Raw genomic sequence first — 22,889 nt, 5'->3', positions numbered from 1 at the left:
GGTTAATTTGTAAGACATTAAGCGTTCACATGCTACTAGCCTGACGTTTTCCACAGACTTCACAAACATGAAGATTTCAAGTTTGCATCACACCGAAGCGCTAATGCAAACGGCATGCAGGAAAGGTAGATCGAGGTAACAGAAGCATTAACACCAGATAGACTACCATTACTTGGTTTCTTAAGTCTGTATGAAACAAGCAGTTGCTCTTTTAATTAAGGCTTTTGCAGCTTGCGTTAATAGAGAGGAGTAGCTTTAGAACAATCAGCAGTGGTTCTTACCTTCTGGAGTTGGAGTGCAACCCAAAAAAAGGAGAGAAACACCCCTTTAAAAACTTGAGCAAAACAATTGTCTAATCATTAATATGAACCCACCCTCCCCATCCACCAGAACCAAATTTTAAGTTTCAGGCAGATCTGCAGTAATACCAAGACTACCAAGCCCAGGTTATATCAAACAGACATGGGGAGGAAGATGCAGACCTGTCAGATTTTTTCAGTCCATTTTCAAAGCAGCTGGCATACAGCCACCAACTGCAGGCAGCTCCCAGATGTGTTATCATCAGCCTCCACCAGTTAATGAACTTTTTAGAGAAGTCAGGTGGAGCCTTTGGAAATCTCACAGACAGACAGACAGACAGATAGGAATTTATTTATTCTTTCATACACCCTCAGCACTACTCACAGCTCACAAATCTGAGTAAAATGGCAGCCCTGCAACCCAGAGGAGCAAGACAGATTGCTAGCAGTTTAATGAAGCCAATAGTTAGGGTGCAGGAACGAGCATGTTCTGCTTCATCACCTCTACAGGTAATCCATGGTCTTGCCAAGTCATTAATAATGCAAACTAATACACCACTGGCCTCATTTCAATATTTCCACAGTAGTGGGGCCAGGAGCAGGTAAAAGGTTTCATGCTACAAAGCCAATTTAAATACACTCTGACTCAAAGGTGGTGGGAATCTGTGCAAGATCAGAGCAAGGCAAGTGCAGCCAGCAATGATGGCGTGCTGAGATGGAGCCACACTCAGACCACGGGTAACAGAGGACCCAGGAGGCACTACTGGGTGAACATCAGCCTGGCAGCCACTATAAAGATCTTAGGCACACACTGAAGTTGGGACTTTATTTATAGCTTTAATTAATGGTCTATCACGACAACTGAATCTGACCTGCAGGAACATCAGTAGACTGACATCAGATGCAGAGTCCTGGATAAGGTTAAAAACCCTTGTAGAAGCTATCTGACTTTCTTGGACATGATTTACAGGTGTAAGCAATACCTTCAGGTTCACATCACTCCATTAGCTCCACCTTAACATGGTGCCCACAGGTACAGCACTGGTTTCACAGGCTGTTCACATCCTCAAGGGACTATACAGAAATTAGTGTTGTCTGAGATCAAAGAAATCTCAGGAAGATCCAAAAAGTACCGCCTTCCTCTAAAGCTTTTAGGGCATGGAGTTAAAGTTTCAAAGTTTTTGGGTTCCCTCCCCTTTGTGCTTCTGCTACAGAACCATGAGCCAGTTCACACTGAAGATAAATCCTAAGCCTAGGTATTTTTTGAGACCTCAGCTCTAGCATTTTCTAGAAGTCAGCCTGTTAAGATTCCTGCAGTCTTCATCAGTAGAGTATTACACTCCACATTCCTCCCCACAACAGCTAACATTCTCTTTCACGTGATGAAAACTTTCGTGTCATTTCACTTTGAGGAGAAGCAAAAACTGCTGCTACCACAGTGTCAGTTAAGACAAGAGAAGCAGAATATTGTTATTTATGGATTTGATACTTTCATATAAGGGATACGGAAAGAGTCACATAGCCAGAGTTTCTCCTACATAGGATAAAATACATTTAACACTCACTGCTAATGGCAACAATGTGACTTTTCCCTACAACCATTCCCTTTGAACTAGTATTTTTCAAACCAACATTTTCCCCTACATGTATTACGGTATCCACTAACTTATCTCCCATGTTCTGCACAGACACCCAGTGGTACAGAAACCTGGGGCTACTTCAACTTTTAGTTGACTTCATACTAATGAAGCAAAAAAGAAACACTCTGTGAGGGTTTGGTCAACGCAGAGCGTCCCTGAAGAAGGTCAGCTTTTCATTCTGTGGTGTACAGGGGAACAAACCAGGTTCCCCATGAAGTACGGGCACTACCTGCAGACAAAGGTCTGTTGTACAGAACCAACAGACAAGGTGGCCTGGAGCTGGTGGGGCTAGGAGAAAGTGTTCAAGGGGCTGAAATCACATTTCCAGCTTTTCCTCACTTCAGGAAAAGTCCTGGTAGGGAGCAGCCCATTGCCCAGTTCAGAGCAGAAAACCCTGAACAAGAGGGTAAGAGAGACACTCACCAAACATACCGCTAACCTCATTAAATATTAATTTGCAATTGCCACTATGGCTACTACTTGACTGCCATTTGACCAAAAATAGTTTTAAGATGTACTTTACACCAGAGACTTGACACTTTATGTCTTTCTTAGACAAAGATATTACAAAGGTCTCAAAGAAAATGCCATGTTCTGGTGGTCTTCATTTAAAAAGTGTAAGCTGGTAACTGTTCATCTTCTCCAGAAAAAGCCAAATCCAACTTCCAGCTGACTAAAAGGAAACAATTGCAAGAATTTACTGCACCAGCATTTACCAGCCCTTACTGCTGCCAGCCCCTTCTCCTGAAGGCTTACGCTAATTATAGAGCAAAGCTGAAGAGCCTTGCAATTAAAACGTACATGCCTGTAAGGCTAGCCCTAAGGCACCTGCTTCCAACAAATACCCCTTCCCCATCAGTAAAACATCAGGAAAGAACTCCTGCATGTGACAACCCCAAGAGGTTAGTAATACTTTTACAGAATCATTTTGGTTGGAAAAGAGCTTTAAAATAGAGCCCAACCATCTTATAATACCCATCTTCCAGTAGAATGAGATAATAATAAGAAAAAAAAAAAAGATCTAACTGGATAAAGAGATTTGAGGTAACCCAGCCCTGGTGGTTCTTAAATAAGCATGGATGCCCCTGTCCTGTCCATCATGGGATTACACCCAGTATTATCAATATCAAATCCACATGAACACAAGGTGTTCCAGCTCATTTGAAGATTACCTTTAAAGAAGCTGGGAATTAAAAAATGTGTAAGATTGTTTAAATGTTTGTCAGCTGATGGCTTCAGCTAGCTACAGCACCTTCCAAGGCAGCTCATAATTTACAACTTCACACCCTGAAAGGGATGAAAACCAAAGCTGTTTTCTGCTAACAGAGTATGACTCGCTTGACATGCTGTACCCCAGCTGCACATACTAGGAGCAGCTTGTCCTCCCTGTCCAGAAATGAGTCCATTAAGGCTCCAAGGCACTGCAGCGACTCAATCTCAGAAGTGGCACTGAAACCCAAAGGCCACTTTGCTAAGGAACAAGGCCGAGAACCATGACTTAAGGTCATCTAGACAGGGAGGAACCTCTGGAGACCTCCAGTTCAACCTCCAGCTCAAAACAGGAGCAACTACATCAGGTGTGGCAGGGCTCTGTCCAGTTCAACTCCAAATTCCAAAGTGGAGGTATCACAACCCTCCCTTGTCCAGCTCTAGCGCCTTCTCATCATTACGGTGAAAAAAGTTTTTCCCCATCGTTCTCATCAGAATTTCCCATCTTGCAATCTGTGTTCGTTGCCTCTCAGCCTAGCACTGTGCACCTCCACTTTACAGGAGCCATTGCTAGAAGCGAATGCTGACCAGAAACGCCAACCACCAGATTATGAGAAGCAGGTTTGATAGAGCACCTTTTAAATGTCCTGCTGGACAAATGGCCCAAGCAGAAGTTTCTTGGTGTGGCTACCTATGGCCTGCCAAAGCAATGAGTAGTTTCAAATACTCTAGAGACCACTCTACACGGAAAGTGGTTTTTTGGCAAACACTGCATTACCCAACCTCCTCCCTGTGGGATGCCACAGCTATCACTGGGCAAATTTGATCATAAATCTTATTTTAAGAAGTTGCAAAAAGCTTTATTTGAGTAAGTTTACACTGCTAACAAACCAAGCATGCCAAACCTGCTGCCTGCCAAACCTTAGATGGCCAGTAAGGGCAACTCCTTCCAGCACCTCCTCCCAGCAGGGTCCTGGCAGGTGAGGGGCTGTGATGCCTAGGTGTCAGCTGCCACCACCAAACTAATTCATCTTGACCTCAGATACAGGCAGCAGCCTTTAGGGGAGACTGTACGAACACAGGCAGGATAAACTGGGAGAAGGTCCCTGGCAGATTTCACCCTGCAGTTCCCTTGAGGACAAGTCCCACAGCACGCTGTGCTTGCTGCTCACACCTCCGAACACCTCCCGTATGGAGCACCGGCTGCTCAGCGCAACACATGCACAGAAAAGCCTGCTCACCCAACAGGAAGATGCTACATATTACAGTCTTTGCCACTAGAAAAAGGGTTATTGGCATGCTTAACGTCTACTCAAGAAGCAATGTGGCTAGCCAAGGTCAGAGAACGCTGCAAGAACCCAAGCGTCCTCTCAAGGATGCTCTGCCGTAGGGCCATCCTGAAGCACTTCTGGTAGGTCGCCCCAGGCTGTTCTCACCTCCTCCACCCTACTCCCACCAGGCTCCTTACACAGCACTAGCAGGAAAACAAGCTTGAAATTGGCTTTCTTGTTTCAGCACATTACTTTCCAGTCTCACAGCTTCCTGCTGTCACAAGGAATCAGGAGGCAGCAGAAGCAAGCTGGAAACACAAGCCTGCAGCAGGTCCCATTGCTACTTCAAGATCCATCCCCTCTTGGGTCCTGCCTGACTAGGTGTTTTTCAGCCAGCATCTCTGATGATCAGAGAACACCAAGGAAATGCTGAAGATAAGCTCATCAGCATCTCAAGTGGCCTGAAGCCATTTTAAGAGAAATACCGTGAAGGCTGGTCTGATACACGCTGACTTCTTTCATCAAAATTTGAGCTCTGTGGGACAGTTAGTTCATCAGCTTTGTGGTTTAACTCCAGCTGGCTGAAACCAGGACATTAGTAAAAATATATCATCTTCATTATAGAGACAGTTTCAAGTTGCCAATGTGCAAATACTAACTAAAAGGAGAGCAGCAAGCAGACTGCATAGCAAAAAGTTGGGGTTTTTAACATCTTAACTACAGACATTAGGACAAAGACAAAACTTTGAACATGCTTACTCCACAATAAATTATCAAAAGGAATATCAAATACACCACCAAGATAATTCTGCATATTAGTCAGATGTGTCTAAAAAGCAGACAATGACCTATATATATTCCTCAACTATAAGGTCATCACCAGAATCAAACTGAGCTGATAAAAATTCTTCATTTCTGGAAAGCAAATACAAGCAGCCTGAGCGATCACGGAGTCTGCTGAAGGATTCAGTCTGCACTTCATATCCTTTGGGCTAGTGAAAACACTGAAGAACCTACAGAGGAAGTGAGTTATCGGAAGATCTGCTTTTTGGGAGGTAAAACTGTATTAGTGGACTCAAATCCAAGACTTGCAGTCTCACAGTGGACTCAGACCCCACGTGCCCCACAGCTAGCCAGCAGCAAGATGGAGCAGCTCGCCCGCTCTCTGCCAGACACAGGCTGCATGTCTCCTCCATTGTTGGATAGTTTCAGTTTTCCCATTTTCCTGATTTTTTTTTTTTAAGACAGACAAATGAGAAACTTATTTTTCACTGGTTGTCAGTTTAATTCTCTCCACCTAGATGAGGGGTTTCTTTTTTCCTGGTAGAGCCTTTCACTGTAGACCCACCACAGCTTTAAAAAGCAGCTTTTATGAAGAGGAAGGTTTATCAGTTTTGATAAGGGCTGCTTTTCACAGGGAGGAGAAACTCTTTGTAAGAGATAATTTATCCTCACGCCCAGTGTCAGTGGGATCCAATACTAACTTCATGCTTTTCAAAATAATTTAAGAACCTTCATCCTTTCAAAAGACTCCCTTCCACCCGACCCTGTGGGGGTTTTGAGTTTGTTCATTTTTTGGAGAGGAGTTATGTTGGAGGAAGAATTTCCTAGTGTCAAGCTGTTGAAGGAACAACTGCCCTGAGAATCAAGGCATGGAGAAATGTGCAACTTAGATCCCCCCAACTTCATCTTATTTCCCAGCTCTGCAGCAGAAGATAAAGAAATCGAGGAAGAATGGCTGGCAAATAATTTAGTGGCAAAACCTGCCAGGAATAAGGAGAAAGCACCTCGATGATTTCTAATTCCATCTGAAATGCAAGAATACCCTCTAGCAGTAAGCAGCAGCATCTATTCCAGACTCCAGCCTGGAGTCTTGCTCTTATTTCTGAGAAGTCAACAAGAATGCTGTTTGCCTTTTAAGGTCATCCTCTCACCTCCTGTAGGAGAGTAACAAAGTACAGAGTTTCTCCCCATTCAGGCAAGTTCCTCATCTCATAGCACACAAGCTACTGGAGAAGTAATACAAATGCAACACTGAACTACACAGAAGCTAAAAGCCTCATGTTCTCTTTCCAGATGAGAGCGATCTGTATCACTGTGGTTCTCATCACTCAGGAGGAAAGACTGTTGACATTACCAGACCCACAGAGGACAAGCTACTCACAGAAATACAGCAGGCTTCTGATATTCAGCTAGCAAGAGAGGAGAAATAGAACAAATTGGTTAAGAAACCTTACGGAAGCCTGAAGTTACAATGCTGGCAGCCCATTTCTACAAGCATCAGACTGAGAAGCTCCAGCCCTCTTCACCTAACAGTCTCCATGCCTGGAAGGAAGTTCCCTCCTCAAGGATGCTGTCCTGGTTTTAGGTAGGATAGAGTTAATTTTCTTCCTAGTAGCTGGCTGTGGTTTGGATTCAGCATGAGAATAACGGTTGATCACACACTGATGGTTTAGTTGTTGCTAAGTAGCACTTCCCCTAAGTCAAGGGCTTTTCAGTTTCCCATGCTCTGCCAGCGAGGAGGTGCACGAGAAGCTGGGAGGGAGCAGAGCCAGGACAGCTGACCCCAACTAGCCAAAGGGTATTCCATACCGTGGAATGTCATGCTCAGTATATAAACTGGCGAAAGTTGGCCAGGGACCATCAATCACTGCTCAGGGAGTGGCAGGGCATTGGTCAGCAGGAGGTGAGCAATTGTGTTGTAAATCACTTAATTTTCTTGATGTTTATTCCTCTCTCCCTTTTCTATTTTCATTACAATCATTATTACTATTCCTATTATACTTCACTTTATTTCAATTATTAAGCTGTTATCTTCAACCCACAGGTTTTACTTTTTCCCCCGATTCCCCACACCATCCTACCATGGGGGGTAAGCAAGCAGCTGCATGGTGCTTAGTTGCCAGCTGGGGTTAAACCACAGCACTCAGAACATCTTACAAGGAATCTGGAAGGACCAACTTGCCAATAAGAAGCATAAATTAGCTGCTGCCTGGAGGGCAGCTAAAACATGAAACCGAACTGTTCCTGACACACTTCTCCCTAGTCCAAATACGATTAGTGGAAAGGGGACTTTGGCTTCAGTACTTTCCCCCTCTCCCCAAAGTGGTTTAAGAGTTTGTTTTGGTTTATGTTAGAAATTCCATGAATAGTTGAAATAAAAGTAGCCAGAGCACCATGTCTGTTTTCTTTTTCACTGAGACTGAGGGTAATGTTTAGATGTATTTCCCTGCTTAATGAGTAAGTAGGCAAAAAAGTCATTGTGTTAGGACAAAGGTTCACATGCTAGTATTTTACACAGTGTCCCCAACAAAATACAAGAAAAACAAAACATTCATGGCTATTAAGAGAAAAAGCTACCAAAGATCTTTCAAAGATGCTAATTCTTCAGATAATCTTTACACTGATATTAACACACCCAAGATTAATGAAGTCCAGTGACAAGTTAACAATTTTGATTTAAAAAGCTACTTATCACCAAACAAATGTGTTTCTCTGTTGCTCAATCTTAGTACCCATTTATCTCATGCATGCACATTTGGGAAACTTTCACTGCTGGTGTTGCTTGGGTTAATGTCATTATCCCACTTGTCTTCAAAGCCTCATTTGAAAGTCTAAGTGTCACAACAGGCTCAGGCTTCCCCAAGCTCAGTTGCCAACAGAGATTAGGCAATATAGGATGTTGGACTAATCTTAGAGCCAGATATGGTTACACTGCCAATTCATCGAGTGTTTATCCCAATGTATTTTACTTTTGCATCTAGCAAGCAGTGGCCTGTAGATAGGAAAGGATCTCATAGGATTAGGGCAGCCTGTCAAAACAAGCAGATTGAGAAAACTAGGATGACAGAGCACGCGAAAAGTATAGTTCTAGCTTCAGGATGCCCTAGGGTCTCCAAAACTGACACTTCAGAGTACTAGTCCTGGGTTGACCTTTAAAAAAATCTCATTATTAAAATTACTTGAGTACTAGGATAAAATTATAAATACAGGCAAGACCCAGCCAGTCTCATCCCAGGTTTCTGTATTGCTACAAACCCCCCTCCATCTTATGAAATACCCACCCTTGTCCAAAAAAGCCACACATTATCCTGCACATAGCAGAAATCATCACTCCTGTTTATTCCACACTGATCTCAGCTGCCACCCTTCTTCCCTGCAATTCCAAATCTTCTACAACAGTACCAGTGCTTTCAAGTCCTCTAAAACTCTTTCAACATGCCCTCAAGCTTCCTCCCAAGCAGCTGGCCAAGTGGCAGGACACGCCAGGAATCATTAGAGCAGAAGTGAGATGGACTGGCTGCACGGCCAAACAGAAAAAAATGACTGCTGGACACTAGCTGGGCTCCCCATTCTCTGTCTCATTTCAGTGCATCTGTAGGATAGTAATTTGTCACTTCTAAATTTCTGTTTTTCAGAAAGACAATAGTTTTAAAGAAGTTAAAAACATCTAAGGATTTGAGGCAACAGATGCTGAATTAAAAAAAAAAAAACAACAAAACACAAAAAACAAAAAACAAACACCGAAGTACTGCAAAGCTGATAGAGCTTAAATTTATGTGGTTTGTGGCAGTCATTTACTACCCAAAAAAATTGCAATTTTGTTTATTAAAAGCAAATTGCATTGAGAAACAATTAAAAAAAACTCAAAATGCCTCAGCGCACGTGCTAACAGGAGAGCCCACGTCCTGCCTGCAAACTTGCACACCATTTCACCACACCAAGAGTCTTGCAGCTGCCTGCTGTCTCAAGGCAACCAAGCACAGGGGAACTGCTGTCACTGGCTTTGCCACCATTTCCTGCCAGAACCTCCACACAAGAGGACTCAAAATCTGGCAAGCTCAACATGGTCTACTGACAGCCTCCATACCTTCACTAACATGATCTTGCCTCTAATAAATGCTGATCTGCATTAAGCCCATCTTGTCACAGGCTATGACTTACCAGAAGCCAAACCCAGCCACAAACATACTGCTTGTACTAACTGGAATTGAATTGTTTAGGAACCAACAGCCTTTTAGGTCTTAACCTAAATAAAGCTTTATTACATTGATCTAACATGTCAGGGGCAAGACCACTACACAGCATCTGAGTGTGGTGGCTAAGTCAAGAAGGTCGATAGTGGAACTAGAGAAATTGAGATTCACATCTGACTGCTCCCACAAGTATCTTTTGGGATTTAAGCTACTGAAGAATTTGTGCTGTCCTGATGCTCAGCGGCAGCTATTTTCAAGAGGAAAACAACTTACTATCAGCTCAGGCTAAATCCCCAAAGCAACTCCAGAAGGAGGACTTGAGGTTGAAAAGGACTATATGGAACCATGGCATTTCTGGTCTGCTTTTTGTATTTTCCTGTTGGGTCTAAAAATCTGGCCTGGCCAGCCAGAGACTGGATCTTTCATGCCACATCTATGCTCCTGCCTAAGGTTCTGCCCCAAAAAAAGCACTCTGAATTGCTAAAAAGGTTCACCACCTCTTAAGCACCTGGATGTTTGCTGGACTTGTGTTTTACCATCAGTGAGACCACCAGTACAGACAACTGCATTTCCACTCTTGGGCATGCACAAGGGGCTGATGAGTGCAGTTACTGTTTATGAAGATGACTTTGATGGATTAATAGTATTTAACATCATGCTGAAGCTGCCCTAAGGCTGGTAAACCTTTCATCTGCCTGACTGTAGTATTGCCCCAGAGCAAAGTGTATCATCAGGGCAGAAACTAAACTACGCTTTTGTCACTTCCCTAAGAGCTAAATGAGTATGTTTGGTTTCCTTGCTTTTAGATAAGCTCACATTTCCAAAAAGCAAACAGTCTTTGGGGTTGTCCACAACTTGAGTAGAAGATGTCATCATTGACAGCATATTGGGCCCTTGGATATTTCCTGCAAAGCAGACTGATTGCTGTATTCAACTGGCAAAGCGGAGTGGAAAATATAATTAAGTGAAATTCAGGACGGCTGTTTAATTTCCAAACAGACGAACTGGTATACCCCATCTTCTCTTTCCCTCCCCTTTTCTTTGCTCCAAGAAAACAGACGTATAAATGCTTCATCCTTCAGTGTTGCCTAGCTCAGCAAATACACCTATCCATCTCTGGGAAATATATATGAGTGGGGATTCAAGCAATAAGCTACAGTAACAGCAGTTTAAGAGTTGTTAGCTGCATTGCTCTGTTTCTGAAGCAGATCAGTGTCACCCCAGCTGGCACTCCTCTTCACCCAGCACACCAACCACTCTGTCTGCTCCTCGGGGAGGGGGGGGGGGGGGGGGTGGAGGGGGAACAGGAAGATCTCTAAAACGGAACCACTCACTACTCCAGATAATTCTAAAGAAAACAGGACAAAGCATGAAGTTTGCTCAAGGATTTGTAAGCGAGGCTACTTTTTTACTTCCTGGTAGCTGTAAGTTTTGCATTAGATCATTTCAATTACACTGACGATCCCACTTTTATTTTTTTAAAAGATGAAATAAAAAATATTTAGGTTTACTTCAATACCTGGAGTCTGCACTACCTGATAAGGTCTAGTTTATAAGAGATGCAGACCAGACTCATGCACACCTGGAAATTAAGTATGACCTTTATCTATGATGTTTATGACTTTTTATCTTCCTTGATAAAAATTACAAGTGACTTGAAAGCTGGTTTGCAAATGGGACCTAGACTCCAATTCTGCAGGTATGGAACATTCTAGTCCCACCCCCCCCCCCCGAGATAGCAGTTAACAGTAAACTAAACAGGCTGGAACTAAAGTATGAATGTGTTTCATACTGGTATGTGTGTTTAACTCACCTGATTTCTTTAAGTCCTTCTTTCTGGATAACTTGAAGGATCTCTTTATGGCTCATAGGTGTATTAGGATATTTCTCCAGGACCTGGCAAGCAAAAGCAGATCGAGAGGAAGTTACTCATTTGCACTTTCGGTTTAATGTTTAACTGGACAGAAAACTACATTTAACAGTCTGATCTTCTCCAAGGATACAACTGAGGAAGACCTACTGGCCTTCCCACATCTCCTTTCCACTCCCTCCATCTGAAGGATCTAAGGGGCAAAGAGGCCCTAGAAGACTGCCTAAAGCACTTGCTTTAGTGCCACTCCCAAATTTTTTTTCAAATGCACTGCCCCTGGATAAAGCTTCTTGGAGATTTAAAGGCTTCACAGTAACAGAGAGCCTTCATAACCATCATCAGCTTCACTTGGGAATGCTTCAGGAACTGTCAAGGTACCTCAGATACAAAACTTCCAAAACCCAAATCCTTAAGGTTTGCAAAGTTGAAACAACCACTGATCAGTTTAGTTGTTAAGTATTAACAAAGTTTAAAGAAATCTGGGTTTTAACACTGTTAGGATTCTTTTAAATTCTCTGCACACAGTTCAGGCTTAAAGTTCCTAAACACAGTCTACAAAAATGCTTCCCACATCAAACTGCCAAATCCACCACCACCCACCCCAGCCCACAATAAACACAACCCAGTGCCTAAGCACCACTCACCTCCCTTTCAGGAGGGCTAAGATGCAGAAATTCACAAGAGCAGCCAGAGATGCTTAAGACTTATAAACCAAAATGCCAGTTACAATGTGTCATCTGGATATTTTAAGCAATATTTGTGCTGGGGGATGGGCAGGAAATGCCTTGTTTCCTTCTTAATCATCTGCTTTTGACCCCTGCCCAGCACAACCCCTGAGTTCTGACTTAACGTCTTTAACCAGAGAACAAACCAGCAGCATGTTAAGTACAAAGACCTACAAGTAACTTCACAGAAAGAAATTAGTCATTTAAATTTCTCTGTTCAACAGCTGTGCAGAATATATGGCCTCTCCTAAACCCCTGCACCTTATCACCTCCAGGAACATTTGAGTTATCCTGATGGTTACAGATTTAGCTCTCTTTGAGAAGACCTTGCCACCTCTGCTTAGAGAAATGGAAGGCCTACATATCCTCATTATGTTAAATCTCTTGTTAAACCTGACTTTCACAGCAAATTAAGCTATTTCCAAACCTGGTGTGCACCTTTTGCCAAGGCTGGCTGGCTGCAACGAAGCATCCTCCGGAGCACTGAACACCAGCACAGCATTCCAGTTTTAGTGACTTCTTGAATAGCCGAGTAGCACATATATTTAAAAAAAAAAGTGAGTTTAAAAACAGATTTAAGGGGGATTTGTTTACACTCACACTGGTATCAGCCTCAGTGATTCATTCCACTTTATTTCTAGCTGTACTGTTACTAAGGATGCCCACAGCAAAAGGATACTAAATTACGGTGGTTGAAGAGTAATGGAAGTCAGACCAGTTTTTAGATTTGTATCAGTTCCAAATTCATGTTTACTCAGCATTGCCTCAGCTGAAAGTGCATGGAGGGCAAGAAGAGTTAAGTTTATCTCAACTTTCAGCTGTGGCGTCAACTTTTTCATTGCAGCTAGCACAAGAAATCAGAAGAAAAATAAAGCAGTGCTGAGATCCATTAGCAATGAACTTTTAGGGCATTTTCCCTCTCACACACACAAAAAAAAATACATGCGCATTTTTCTTCTTGGGCACTGTGTTTTCCCTCTTGACTTTCACTAGATGGACATGCTCCTGACAAGTCCCATCTTGCTCACACCTAGAGATGCAATAGCACATTTCATTAATTTTTCACTAGGCACAACCACAATGCGAGTTAATACAGTGTTCGACCACAGAATCTCATCATTAAGTGCAGAAAGGAAGAAAAGCTTTTCTAATTATATCCTTATGTGCCCACAGGATGCTTCTATGTATTTCTCCCAGGTAACCTGTCCTCATGTCTTCCTTCCATAGGACTTTTCCTGTAATTGAGCTCAGCAAGAGGATCGGTCTGGCCTCCTGCCACACCTGCTTGGCTTCCTGCAAATCATGACTGACCACTCCAGTGCTCCGAGAAGGTTGCTCTTGAAGATCAACCAGCTCGCCTGGGTTTCTCTGCTCTACAGGACAGATTCCTGTAGAATCCCCCATATCAGTTCTTTGAACAAGCCAAATCCAAGCACTTTTATCCTTCTACTCACATTCTTCATTTCCCATAGGAACTTAAACTCCTATTTCATGGTCACTAAAGCCGAAGATGCCACTGTGCACCACTGTACATCTTACCAATCAGGTCTCTTCACTCTGTCCAGCACCTGCCTCAAAAAGTTGTCCTCAAACAATTCCAGAAATCTCCTAGATCAGCTGTGCCCTGTATCACCTCATGCTTCCAGCAGATGCTAGGGCAGAGTCAGAACCAGCTCTCCCTTCATAAAGCTTTTTCCAGTTGTCTAAAGAGGATTCAGCCACTACTTCTTCTTGATCAGATGGTGCAGCCAACACCCACCATGATGTCCCCCTTTGTCACCCTTCCCTCTGAACTTAACTGAAAAGCTCCCAATCAAGTCATCACCAGTTACACACCATAGCTCTGCATGTTCCTAAAGCTGTTCTTCAGCACATAAGGCAAATCTGTCTTCGTTTTTCATCTCTCCTTCCACCTAAAGCACTCCAATCATCCACCCTCCATGAGTTTAATCTCACCAACATCAAGGCTCTGCATGTAACAAGAACCGATCAAGAAGGAACTAAGCTATTAGCATCTAAACTGCACACAGACCTCAAATCCCTTATGTCCCACACTGAACATGTTCACATACAAGCACTTCAGGCTGGCCCATGGGCGTGCTGGAGAGGTGCAAGAATTTCTCTGGAGAAGCGGAAGAGGCTCCCTCATCACAGACATGCAAGCACCTCTTTTCATCCTATGCTTCCAGTTTTCAGTCTCCATCCTACCACAAGACTGGTTTATAGTCCTCCACGCTGTTAGCAACTGTGTTGGCAAAAATGCTTTTGCCCATCTGTATCAGATGGATCCCATCTCTTGCCATCAGTCCTCTTTCCTTAGAGCCTCATGGTCATAAAAAAATCCACCCTATCTATAAACACTATCTGTGCAGGCAGAAGCTGATGCTCAGACAACATTTACCTCCTGCCTAAGCCTTTCCCATTCACCAGCAGGGTCTAGGAGACTGCCTGAAGACACCACCAAGACCTCTGAAACTCACTCCCAAGGCCTGGCATTGACCTTTTATTTTATCTGCTACAGGTCTGCTTTGGGTGATCTTACTCCATTTCCAATATAGGGACAATGCTGAAATCAGGGTCGGAGGGGAGGAAAAGGATATTAGCAGTGGGCCCCCAAGATACTCAGGGGACTAGACCACTTCCCCTGGAAGACAAAGGTATGAGATAGAGGACTTCTCACCCTGGAGGCTGAAGAAAGCTGAAAGGAAAAAAGGCTGAGGGTAAGACATTTTAACAGCCTTCCCTCTACCTATGAGAAAGTTAAAAAAAAAACGGAGCCAGACTCTTCACCATGGTGCTCAGTAGAAGGATGACACCAAGTAAAAGGTAAAACTAGAGAGCTGTCAAACAAGTACAAAGATTAAAATTTTCATGATGAAGACAGTCAAGAAATGGAACATGCTATACTATTTCCATCCTTGGAGGTTTTCATTCAAACCTGACTGGGTAAAGCCCCAAGCAATGTCGTCTCACCTCAAGCTGACCCTGCTTTGAGGGGAATATTGAACTAGAGAGCTCCTGAGATCTCTTCCAATGAGATTATCTTATGATTTCACAGGTGCCAACCTGCATGAGTGCCAAGGGGTCATAGTCCACAGATCAGAAGAACTCTACCAACTTCTCCATAACATCCTGGATCCAGTTTCCTGGCAAACAACAAACTTCCCAAAACAGCAAGTCTACCTAAGTCCTTCATTGAAGGATGTCTCCAGCCATTATCACCAGCTGCTTCCTCTTGGTGGCACTGGGTCATACCCACAGACCAGGCTCAACCAGCCCCAGATTTGCCAGTCTATCAGAACTGACTGCTCCTCTTCTGTTGCCAGAACCCTGTATTTGGTTGCCATCCAAACATCTTCATGCAGAAGACTACTCTTTGCTGCTGAAAATAAGAAAAACTTCCATCTTTAACGCTGCCCCTGACAAGCGTTAAAGATATTTTTTTTTTATCTCATGAGCAGTGTAGGGCTTGGGCTGCTGCACTGCAGCATCTCAGCAAATAACTGGTTAATCTCCCATTTGTCTTCCTAGTGCTGCACCATCTGCTCACCTCCTCCCACAGGTGGCTCACCCAGAAACTCCAGCAGAGCCCATGCTCACCGGTGAATCACAGAATTGAGACCTGAGGACCATCAAGTCCAATTCCCTGCTCCTTGCAGGACTACCTAAAACTAAACCCTATGACTAAGAGCATCATCCAGATGCTCCTTTAACTCTGACAGGCTTGGTGCCATGACCACTTCCCTGGGGAGCCTGTGCCTGTGACTGACATTTTCCAAATGTCCAGCCAACATCCCCTGACACAGCTTCATTCTGTTTCCTTGTGTCCTGTTGCTGGTCACCAAACATCAGCACCTCTTCCTCCGCTGCCCACCCTGAAGCTGTAGATGAGGTCACCCCTCAGCCTTTTCACCAAGCTCAAGACAAGTGACTTCAGCATTCCTTGAAAATCTCACCTCAAGGCCTTTCATCATCTTGGCCACCCTCCTCTGGACACACTCTAATAGTTTCATGTACTCTGTATATGCAGGTGCCCAGAACGGCACACAGAACTTGAGGTGGGGCTGCACCTCCGTGCAGAGTGGGACAACCCCCCGCCTCTAGGAGCAAGCTATGCTGTGCTTGATGCACCCCAGGAACACCTGGCTCTTTAGGCTGCCAGGATACACAGTGAACTCATTCAACTTCCCAACAACACAAACCCCCAGAACTCTTTCCACAGGGCTGCTCCCCAACATCTCATCCCCCAGTTTGTATGTATAACCAGGACTACCCCATCCCAGGTGGGGAATCCTGAAGCTCCCATCATCTTCAATCCTGGCCTCCAGAAGGAGCACGAGGCATTCCCTGCAGTCTTGTCTGGGACAAGGCCTCTCAAACTGTTGGTGGGGTGCTCAGCCACCGCAGGAACTGACATCCTACCATGGCATCACCACCACCGGTGTGCCAGCCGAAGAACTGAAGTAGCCTGCTGTGTAAGCAGACACTTTCGCTAGCTCAGTTTGATGGTATTAAAGTTCCAGTGTCAAGGTGAACTTTCTTTTATAAGATTACACCAAAGAACACAAGACAGAGCAGGAAGAAGATAGATTAGAAATGCTCTGAGGAGCTCGAGCAGTAAGGACAGCCATATTATTTTTTTTCTTCTTGCCTACCATTATCCATCTTGAGGAACACACATGAATAACACTAGGCTGTAACAACCACAGCACTGAATAGAAGCCCACGGATTTGCTGGGTGACAGCTATCAACACCCTTGAAGCAAGCTAACAATGGGATTTGAGCTGCTCGTTTTTCCTCTGCAGCCTGAATGTGCCGTTTCTGAACAGGAAGCCTACAACACCAAAGAACGTATCAGTAGAATTGTCAAAAGGCAACTGAGGATCACGTGTTGTTGGTCTTGCAAAGGAAGTTCATAGCTCTGCATGGTTAACTACAGAATAGCATCATGCATCCAACATAGATTTTTTTGACTTTATTGATCTGACATACTGCTCAGATACACCTTAAAAATTCTTATCTATCAGTATCTTTGAAAGACAGTTTTACCTGTCAGATCACAGTGCAAACTGATTTATTTTCCATTGGGCTGGATGTACAAGAACATTCATCTGAGGACATGACTCTTGGGTGGCTTCTAAGTATAGAACTGCGGCATTTTGCTAGAGCCGCTAATGTATTGCCACAAGTCTGGGTACTGCAAAAACAGATCAATACAAAATGACCTGTTCTCAAATGCACCAGAGAAGCGTTTGTAACTCCAGGTTAACTATTAATGCTGACTTCAAAATATTACAAATCTGTATCTCGAGACCTTTACTCAGGAACACACAAGCAGCCCAAAAAGGCTGCCCGTCTGCTGGGAGAGAAGACTGAGCTCCCAATATCTAGACCCTTCATTGACTCTTGACTCCAGATGGATGAGAAGACTTACTTTGCCCCTCTCGCCACCCCACAATATGCCAATAAAGACAAACTGCATGGAATTAATGCTGCTAACAATATAGTTTGAGTTTCTGAAAACAAACAAACAGAACTCTGCCATCTCTACCAAGGAAAGACTTTTAAATAGTCTTCATAATCTGGTAGCAAATAATCCCGCCTATCTGCTCTTTGGTGACAAGCAGTTTAAAAAAAAACAAAAAACCAAAAAACACACCTCCTTTCAAAACACTGGGGTTGTTACTGGGTCCATGACTGTTTTCCATTGATGACAGCACAGAGTGCACCCTCAACAAGTCACCAAGTATGAAACCAGGAGAAACAGCTGATGCACAAGATGGCTGTGCAGCCACCCGGAGGGACCTTGACAGGCTGAACTCAAGTTCATGGGGAAATGCCAAGTCCTGCACCTGGGGAAGAACAATCCCTTGTTGACCATGAACCCCCGGACAAAAAAAGGCCACTGGCCCTGGGGGCTACATGAGGCAGAACGGTGACAGTGGGTTGATGGAGGTGATCCTTCCTCCCTGCTCAGCACTGGTGAGGCCCTACTGGAAGCACCACACCCAGTCCTGGGCTCCCCAGTTCACAACAGACACAGACAGACTGCAGAAAATCCAGCAAACAGCAGATATCATTTTAAGAGACTGGAGCATCTTTTTTATGAGGGGGAGCCGAGAGACCCGAGATTGTTTAGCCTGGAAAAGACAAGGCCCAGGGGGATCTTATCAATGTGTATAAGCATCTGGTGGGAGGCTGTCAAGAAAACCAAGCCAGACTCTTCAGCAGTATCTACTGGAAGGACATGAGGCAGCAGGCACAAGTTGAGTGTGGTGGCATCTGGGGTCTTTTCTGTTGGTGTTTGGTTTTGGTGGGGTTTTTTTAATCATTATTCTGACAGCAGTCAAATGATTGACAAGGTTGCCTAGGGTGGTGATGGGGCTTCCACCCTTGGACCAGACAATGCTCTAGGAACCCCACTCGCAGCAGAGCGGTTGGACTAGACAGTCTCCAGAAGTCCCTTTCTACCTCCATTATTCTGTGATTCTATGATACAGACATTCCTCAAGCAATCAAAAGATGATGATTTAGTCACTAGAGGACTGAGGTTAAGCATCACCACATAATGCTACGTTCCCCATGCTTTCTAGTTGACCACCATTTCAATCTGCAGGAGGCATTTCCCAAGCCAACCTGTGAACCGCTTCCCACAGGCTGTTGTGAGGGCTCAGCAACGCATGGCATGGAACTGGAAACTCATAGAAGACATTAATATAAAGTCAACACCTTTGGATTAAGAATTTCACTCAAAGACAGCTAGAAGAATATTTTGAAGAAAAAAATGAAACAAGAATCATTCCACACTAGTTTTTTTTTTCTTAAGAATTTTCTTTAAATAGGTAATAACAGATGGCAAGACACTATTGCAATAGACAAATGTGATTAGACAATAGAGACATTCTTAAAATGACAGAAACAGCCTTCAGAAAGTATCTACGGAAGCAGCACTCCATGTAGGCTAACCAGCTATGCAGCAGATCTCAGACTTTCACTTATGGTAACTGGAAACACGGGAAGGAGGGAGGAGGATACAGAACTGGAAAAATATTCAGGAAGCTTAGCATTCTCATTCTTTATTTCAAAATACTGGAGAAACTAGCACATGAAGTTGCAAGTGTAACAAAAGAAATCAAGTTATGGTCAGGAAGATTAAAAAAGTTGTATGGATTTCAGTCCAAACAGCTACCTGTAACTTTGACATGTAAGATATAACTGCAGGAAAGGGTCCTCACATTCACTATTCCTATCCTGGAAGACAGACATTGCAAACACTTTCATCATCTGCAGATTCAAGAAAACATTCAATGAGGAAAAATAAAACACTGCCATTGCTGTAAAAGCACGAACAGGAACATTGTCTAAAGGCTTTCGGATTACTGAAAGCATCTTATCTGGTGACTACTAAGCAACTAGGTATGATTTAAATATAACAAAATCATGAGAAGGGTCTAAGATTTGGGACACATGCCTGATACTCAAACTCAGTCTAGACAAGCTCGTCTGGAAAAACAACTTTTCTGGCTGAGCAGCCATAGCTGCTTCTAACAGCAGAAAGTTTGCGTGAGAATTTAGAGACTTGTTTACAGTGGTCAGATACTTCCGCAAAACCTCAAAGCACACAGATCTCCTGTGCAGCCTGATCCCTGACCAGATCTAAGGACAAACCAGAAACAAACAGCTTGGACAACCCACCCCTGAAAGTGGTCAGGGGACTCGAGTCACCAGTCTCATTTCCCAAAGGCACACAGCCGCCCCATCAAATAACTCTACGCAGCACAGCACGCTAAGCTCTGCAAATACCCCAAATAGGGCTAATGACCAATTAAGTCTGCATAAGCCACACCACCGCAGGACTGCTTCACATATATCGGAACCCAACAGGCACACTTCTGTCTGTAACTGCCTTTAAGGAAGGGACACAGAGGCCAACAAAAGCCCAGTGACACTAAACCAGGCACTGCCCCATGGTATTTTGGCTCACTGATTTTGCTAACCTGAGCTAATCCTGCACTGCAGGATCAAAGTTTCTCTTGTGGGGCAACCACCACCACAGGTGAAACAGCTAAAACTAGCTTTGGCTACACAGGACCAAGATTAATTCACACTATCCTGATAACGCTTGTCATCTCATGCTCTTTAAGAAACTTGTTTAATATTAACTCTCAGTCTACTTAGATAAGCAAAGCAGTTCACATCTTCAGATGCAGTAATAACGCTGTGCTGCTCTACAAGCTGATCCAGAAGAACCAGGTATAAGGATTAAAAAGATTCTTAAAAAAACATACACCTTAAGTAACTTCTCTCTCTCCTGCCCTTTTAATCCTGTATCAGATCTTTCAAGTCCTTTCTTGGTTACTGTGTGTAAATAAAAACTACTACTATCTGCCACATAACAGAATTTGAGGGGCATTTTAAAATTCAGAGTCAGGATTTACAAGCTACCTTTGTACTATGCTCAGCATTAGCCAAGATGAATCCAAAGAACAAACCAGCAAGTGCCAATACTGGGTACTGAAAAAGTTTCCTTAATTGAACCCAGCTATTAACACTGGAAAGTGTCAGCATTCAATATACGTGAGGCCATACACTTGAGATGATGTCATTGATGATCTAATTATGCCGCCTTAGGTGTAGAAATATTCTAGTTGGCTCACTGTTAAGGAAACCCATTAACAGAGTTATCTATTTTACAGTACGCAATGCCTTGCACCCTGAAGCCGTCCTGGTTTCTGTGAAGGTTTCCAAGAAAACAGGATGATCAGAAGAAAAGATATTTCCTAACTTTACATCTTGGAAGAAAGGCAGCTTTCTTACTCTTACAGTATTTACTGTATGAAATATTTATTCTCACCACCAGCAATTAAATCCAAAGCATTACATTTCAGAACCAAGGTAGGCAGCTATATCAAGCAGACCAGAAAAGTGAGACAGTCCCCTATGAGCCAACCACACCAGAACACAATCTCCAACAAAATACATGAAAAATTGCTGCTCTTCAGAGCAGCTCCGTTTTTCCACACTTCCCAGATATCACTGATCTACAAGCATTGGCAAAAGGGAAAGACTGTATCGCACCTCAAATTACAGCCCAATAAGCAAAAACACATTTTACCCAGGCTGTTTACAGAACAACAACAAAAAAAATTACATTTGCAGTTGCATCTAAACTGTTGGAGCAGACTGACATGTTTCTTTACCTAAGAGGGAGAACTGAAGGGCGTTTTAGGTATACCAGAGACTGAACACAGGCAACAGAATATACACCTGCTGGAGCGGGGCCAGACGAGGCCAGGGAGATGCTCAGGGGCTGGAGCAGCTCTGCTGTGGCGACAGGCTGGGAGAGCTGGGGTGGCTCAGCCTGGGGAGGAGAAGGCTGCGGGGAGACCTTAGAGCACCTGCCAGTGCCTAAAGGGGCCGGCAAGAAAGCTGGGGAGGGGCTTTGGGCAAGGGCAGGTGGCGATGGCACACGGGGGAATGGCTTTACATGAGAGAGGGGAGATGGAGATGAGAGATGAGGCAGAAATTCTTCCCTGTGAGGGCGGCGAGGCACTGGCCCAGGCTGCCCAGAGCAGCTGTGGGTGCCCCATCCCTGGCAGGGCTCAAGGCCAGGCTGGACGGGGCTGGGGGCAGCCTGGGCTGGGGGGAGGGGGCCCTGCCCGTGGCAGGGGGGGTGGGAACTGGATGGTCTTTAAAGTTCCTTCCCACCCAATCCATTCTGTGATACCAGTAAGAGCTAGGGCTCTTTGCTGCCTGAAATCCTGTCATTACATTATCCCTTTAACACAGAGGGGCAGATCTGGAATGTGTGATAAAAACAGCAAAAAAACCAAGCGGAAGATGTTTCAAGCCAAGAGAAGCTATAAAAGGAAAGTAAATTTGACAATAGAAATTCAGGGTTCGTATCTCTTATTTGGGTTTGGGTTCTGCAAAACCAAAGTCCATATTCTGCTTCCAGGTTGAGCTATTGCAACATGAACCAGAGGAACCCTTGTGCTCTGGCTGTGCTGCCTACCAACATTCCTGACTGTGAGAACAAAATGCAGAGACTCCAGGATTTCCAGCATCTCCATCTACGACAAGGATTTGCCCTTAAGCAAGTGTCCTCTTGCCCTTAAAGGGAAATATTTGTACTATGAATCTGAACTTGCTGCTCAGGTCAGTGATGAGGAGAACCAGGTCCCAAGCAGCAGGGCAGAGTAGGAGGACAGGGTTTGGAATGCAGGCAAAGAGGGGATCATGCCAGCCCCCATCATCTCGCAGGTGCCCAGCCCACAGTTGGGAGCTGCCTCCACCTCAGTTGCCAGACCACAGAGAGGACATGCAGTGACCAGCAGCGGTGCCTCTGGTAAGGCTGGCAACCCCTGCGCTACAGAGCAGAAACCATAAAAAAAAAAAAAAAAAGACAGACCCCATGTAATAGAAGTCTACATGAATCAGTGTGCTGATGTATCAGCATTAAGTGCAAATAGGCGATGTTTAAAAGTTAAACACAAACCAACCAACCCCTAAACACGAGATGGCTGCTTTGGGAGTAGTTTGGCATGTGTTTTCCAGCACTGTTAACCTCAAACCCATCTCATCTCTACATCAAAGTTTTCAGCTCATTTTTGGACATCTTTTTAAACAAACCCAACAACTCTTCTTGCTCTAAGCCCCATGTAACAGCAGTCTGATCTCAACAGGAATTCCCCACAGCTACAGCAATTCTCATGTGCTGTGCTGGCCAAGCTGCAAGATAACACACACTTGTAAATGAGACACCAACTGAACAAAAGGGGTGACTGTTCACACAAATTTTTGGTACAGACCAGGTTTTGCTCTGAAAAATGCCGAACAGCAACCTGTACATCGTGGGTGCAAACTGACCAGTGTATCTGCAAGAATTTATATCCTCT

General features: G+C 44.1%; 1 protein-coding gene across 1 annotated transcript in view; it reads right to left on the bottom strand.

Annotated features, from left to right (window-relative positions):
* Positions 1 to 22,889, bottom strand: part of LOC119149536 (putative Polycomb group protein ASXL2) — a 61,526-nt gene that overhangs the window by 17,231 nt on the left and 21,406 nt on the right. The window contains exons 2-3 of the mRNA XM_037390801.1: positions 11,209 to 11,291; positions 282 to 284 (exon numbers count right to left, since the gene is read on the bottom strand). Coding sequence (XP_037246698.1) covers positions 282 to 284; positions 11,209 to 11,291 — 86 coding nt within the window. The remainder of the gene's footprint in view (positions 1 to 281; positions 285 to 11,208; positions 11,292 to 22,889) is intronic.

Source organism: Falco rusticolus, chromosome 6, assembly GCF_015220075.1.
Source record: "Falco rusticolus isolate bFalRus1 chromosome 6, bFalRus1.pri, whole genome shotgun sequence".
Classification (NCBI taxonomy): Eukaryota; Metazoa; Chordata; class Aves; order Falconiformes; family Falconidae; genus Falco; species Falco rusticolus.
The sequence above is the reverse complement of the archived record's forward strand: the minus strand, read 5'-3'. Positions and strand labels throughout refer to the sequence as shown.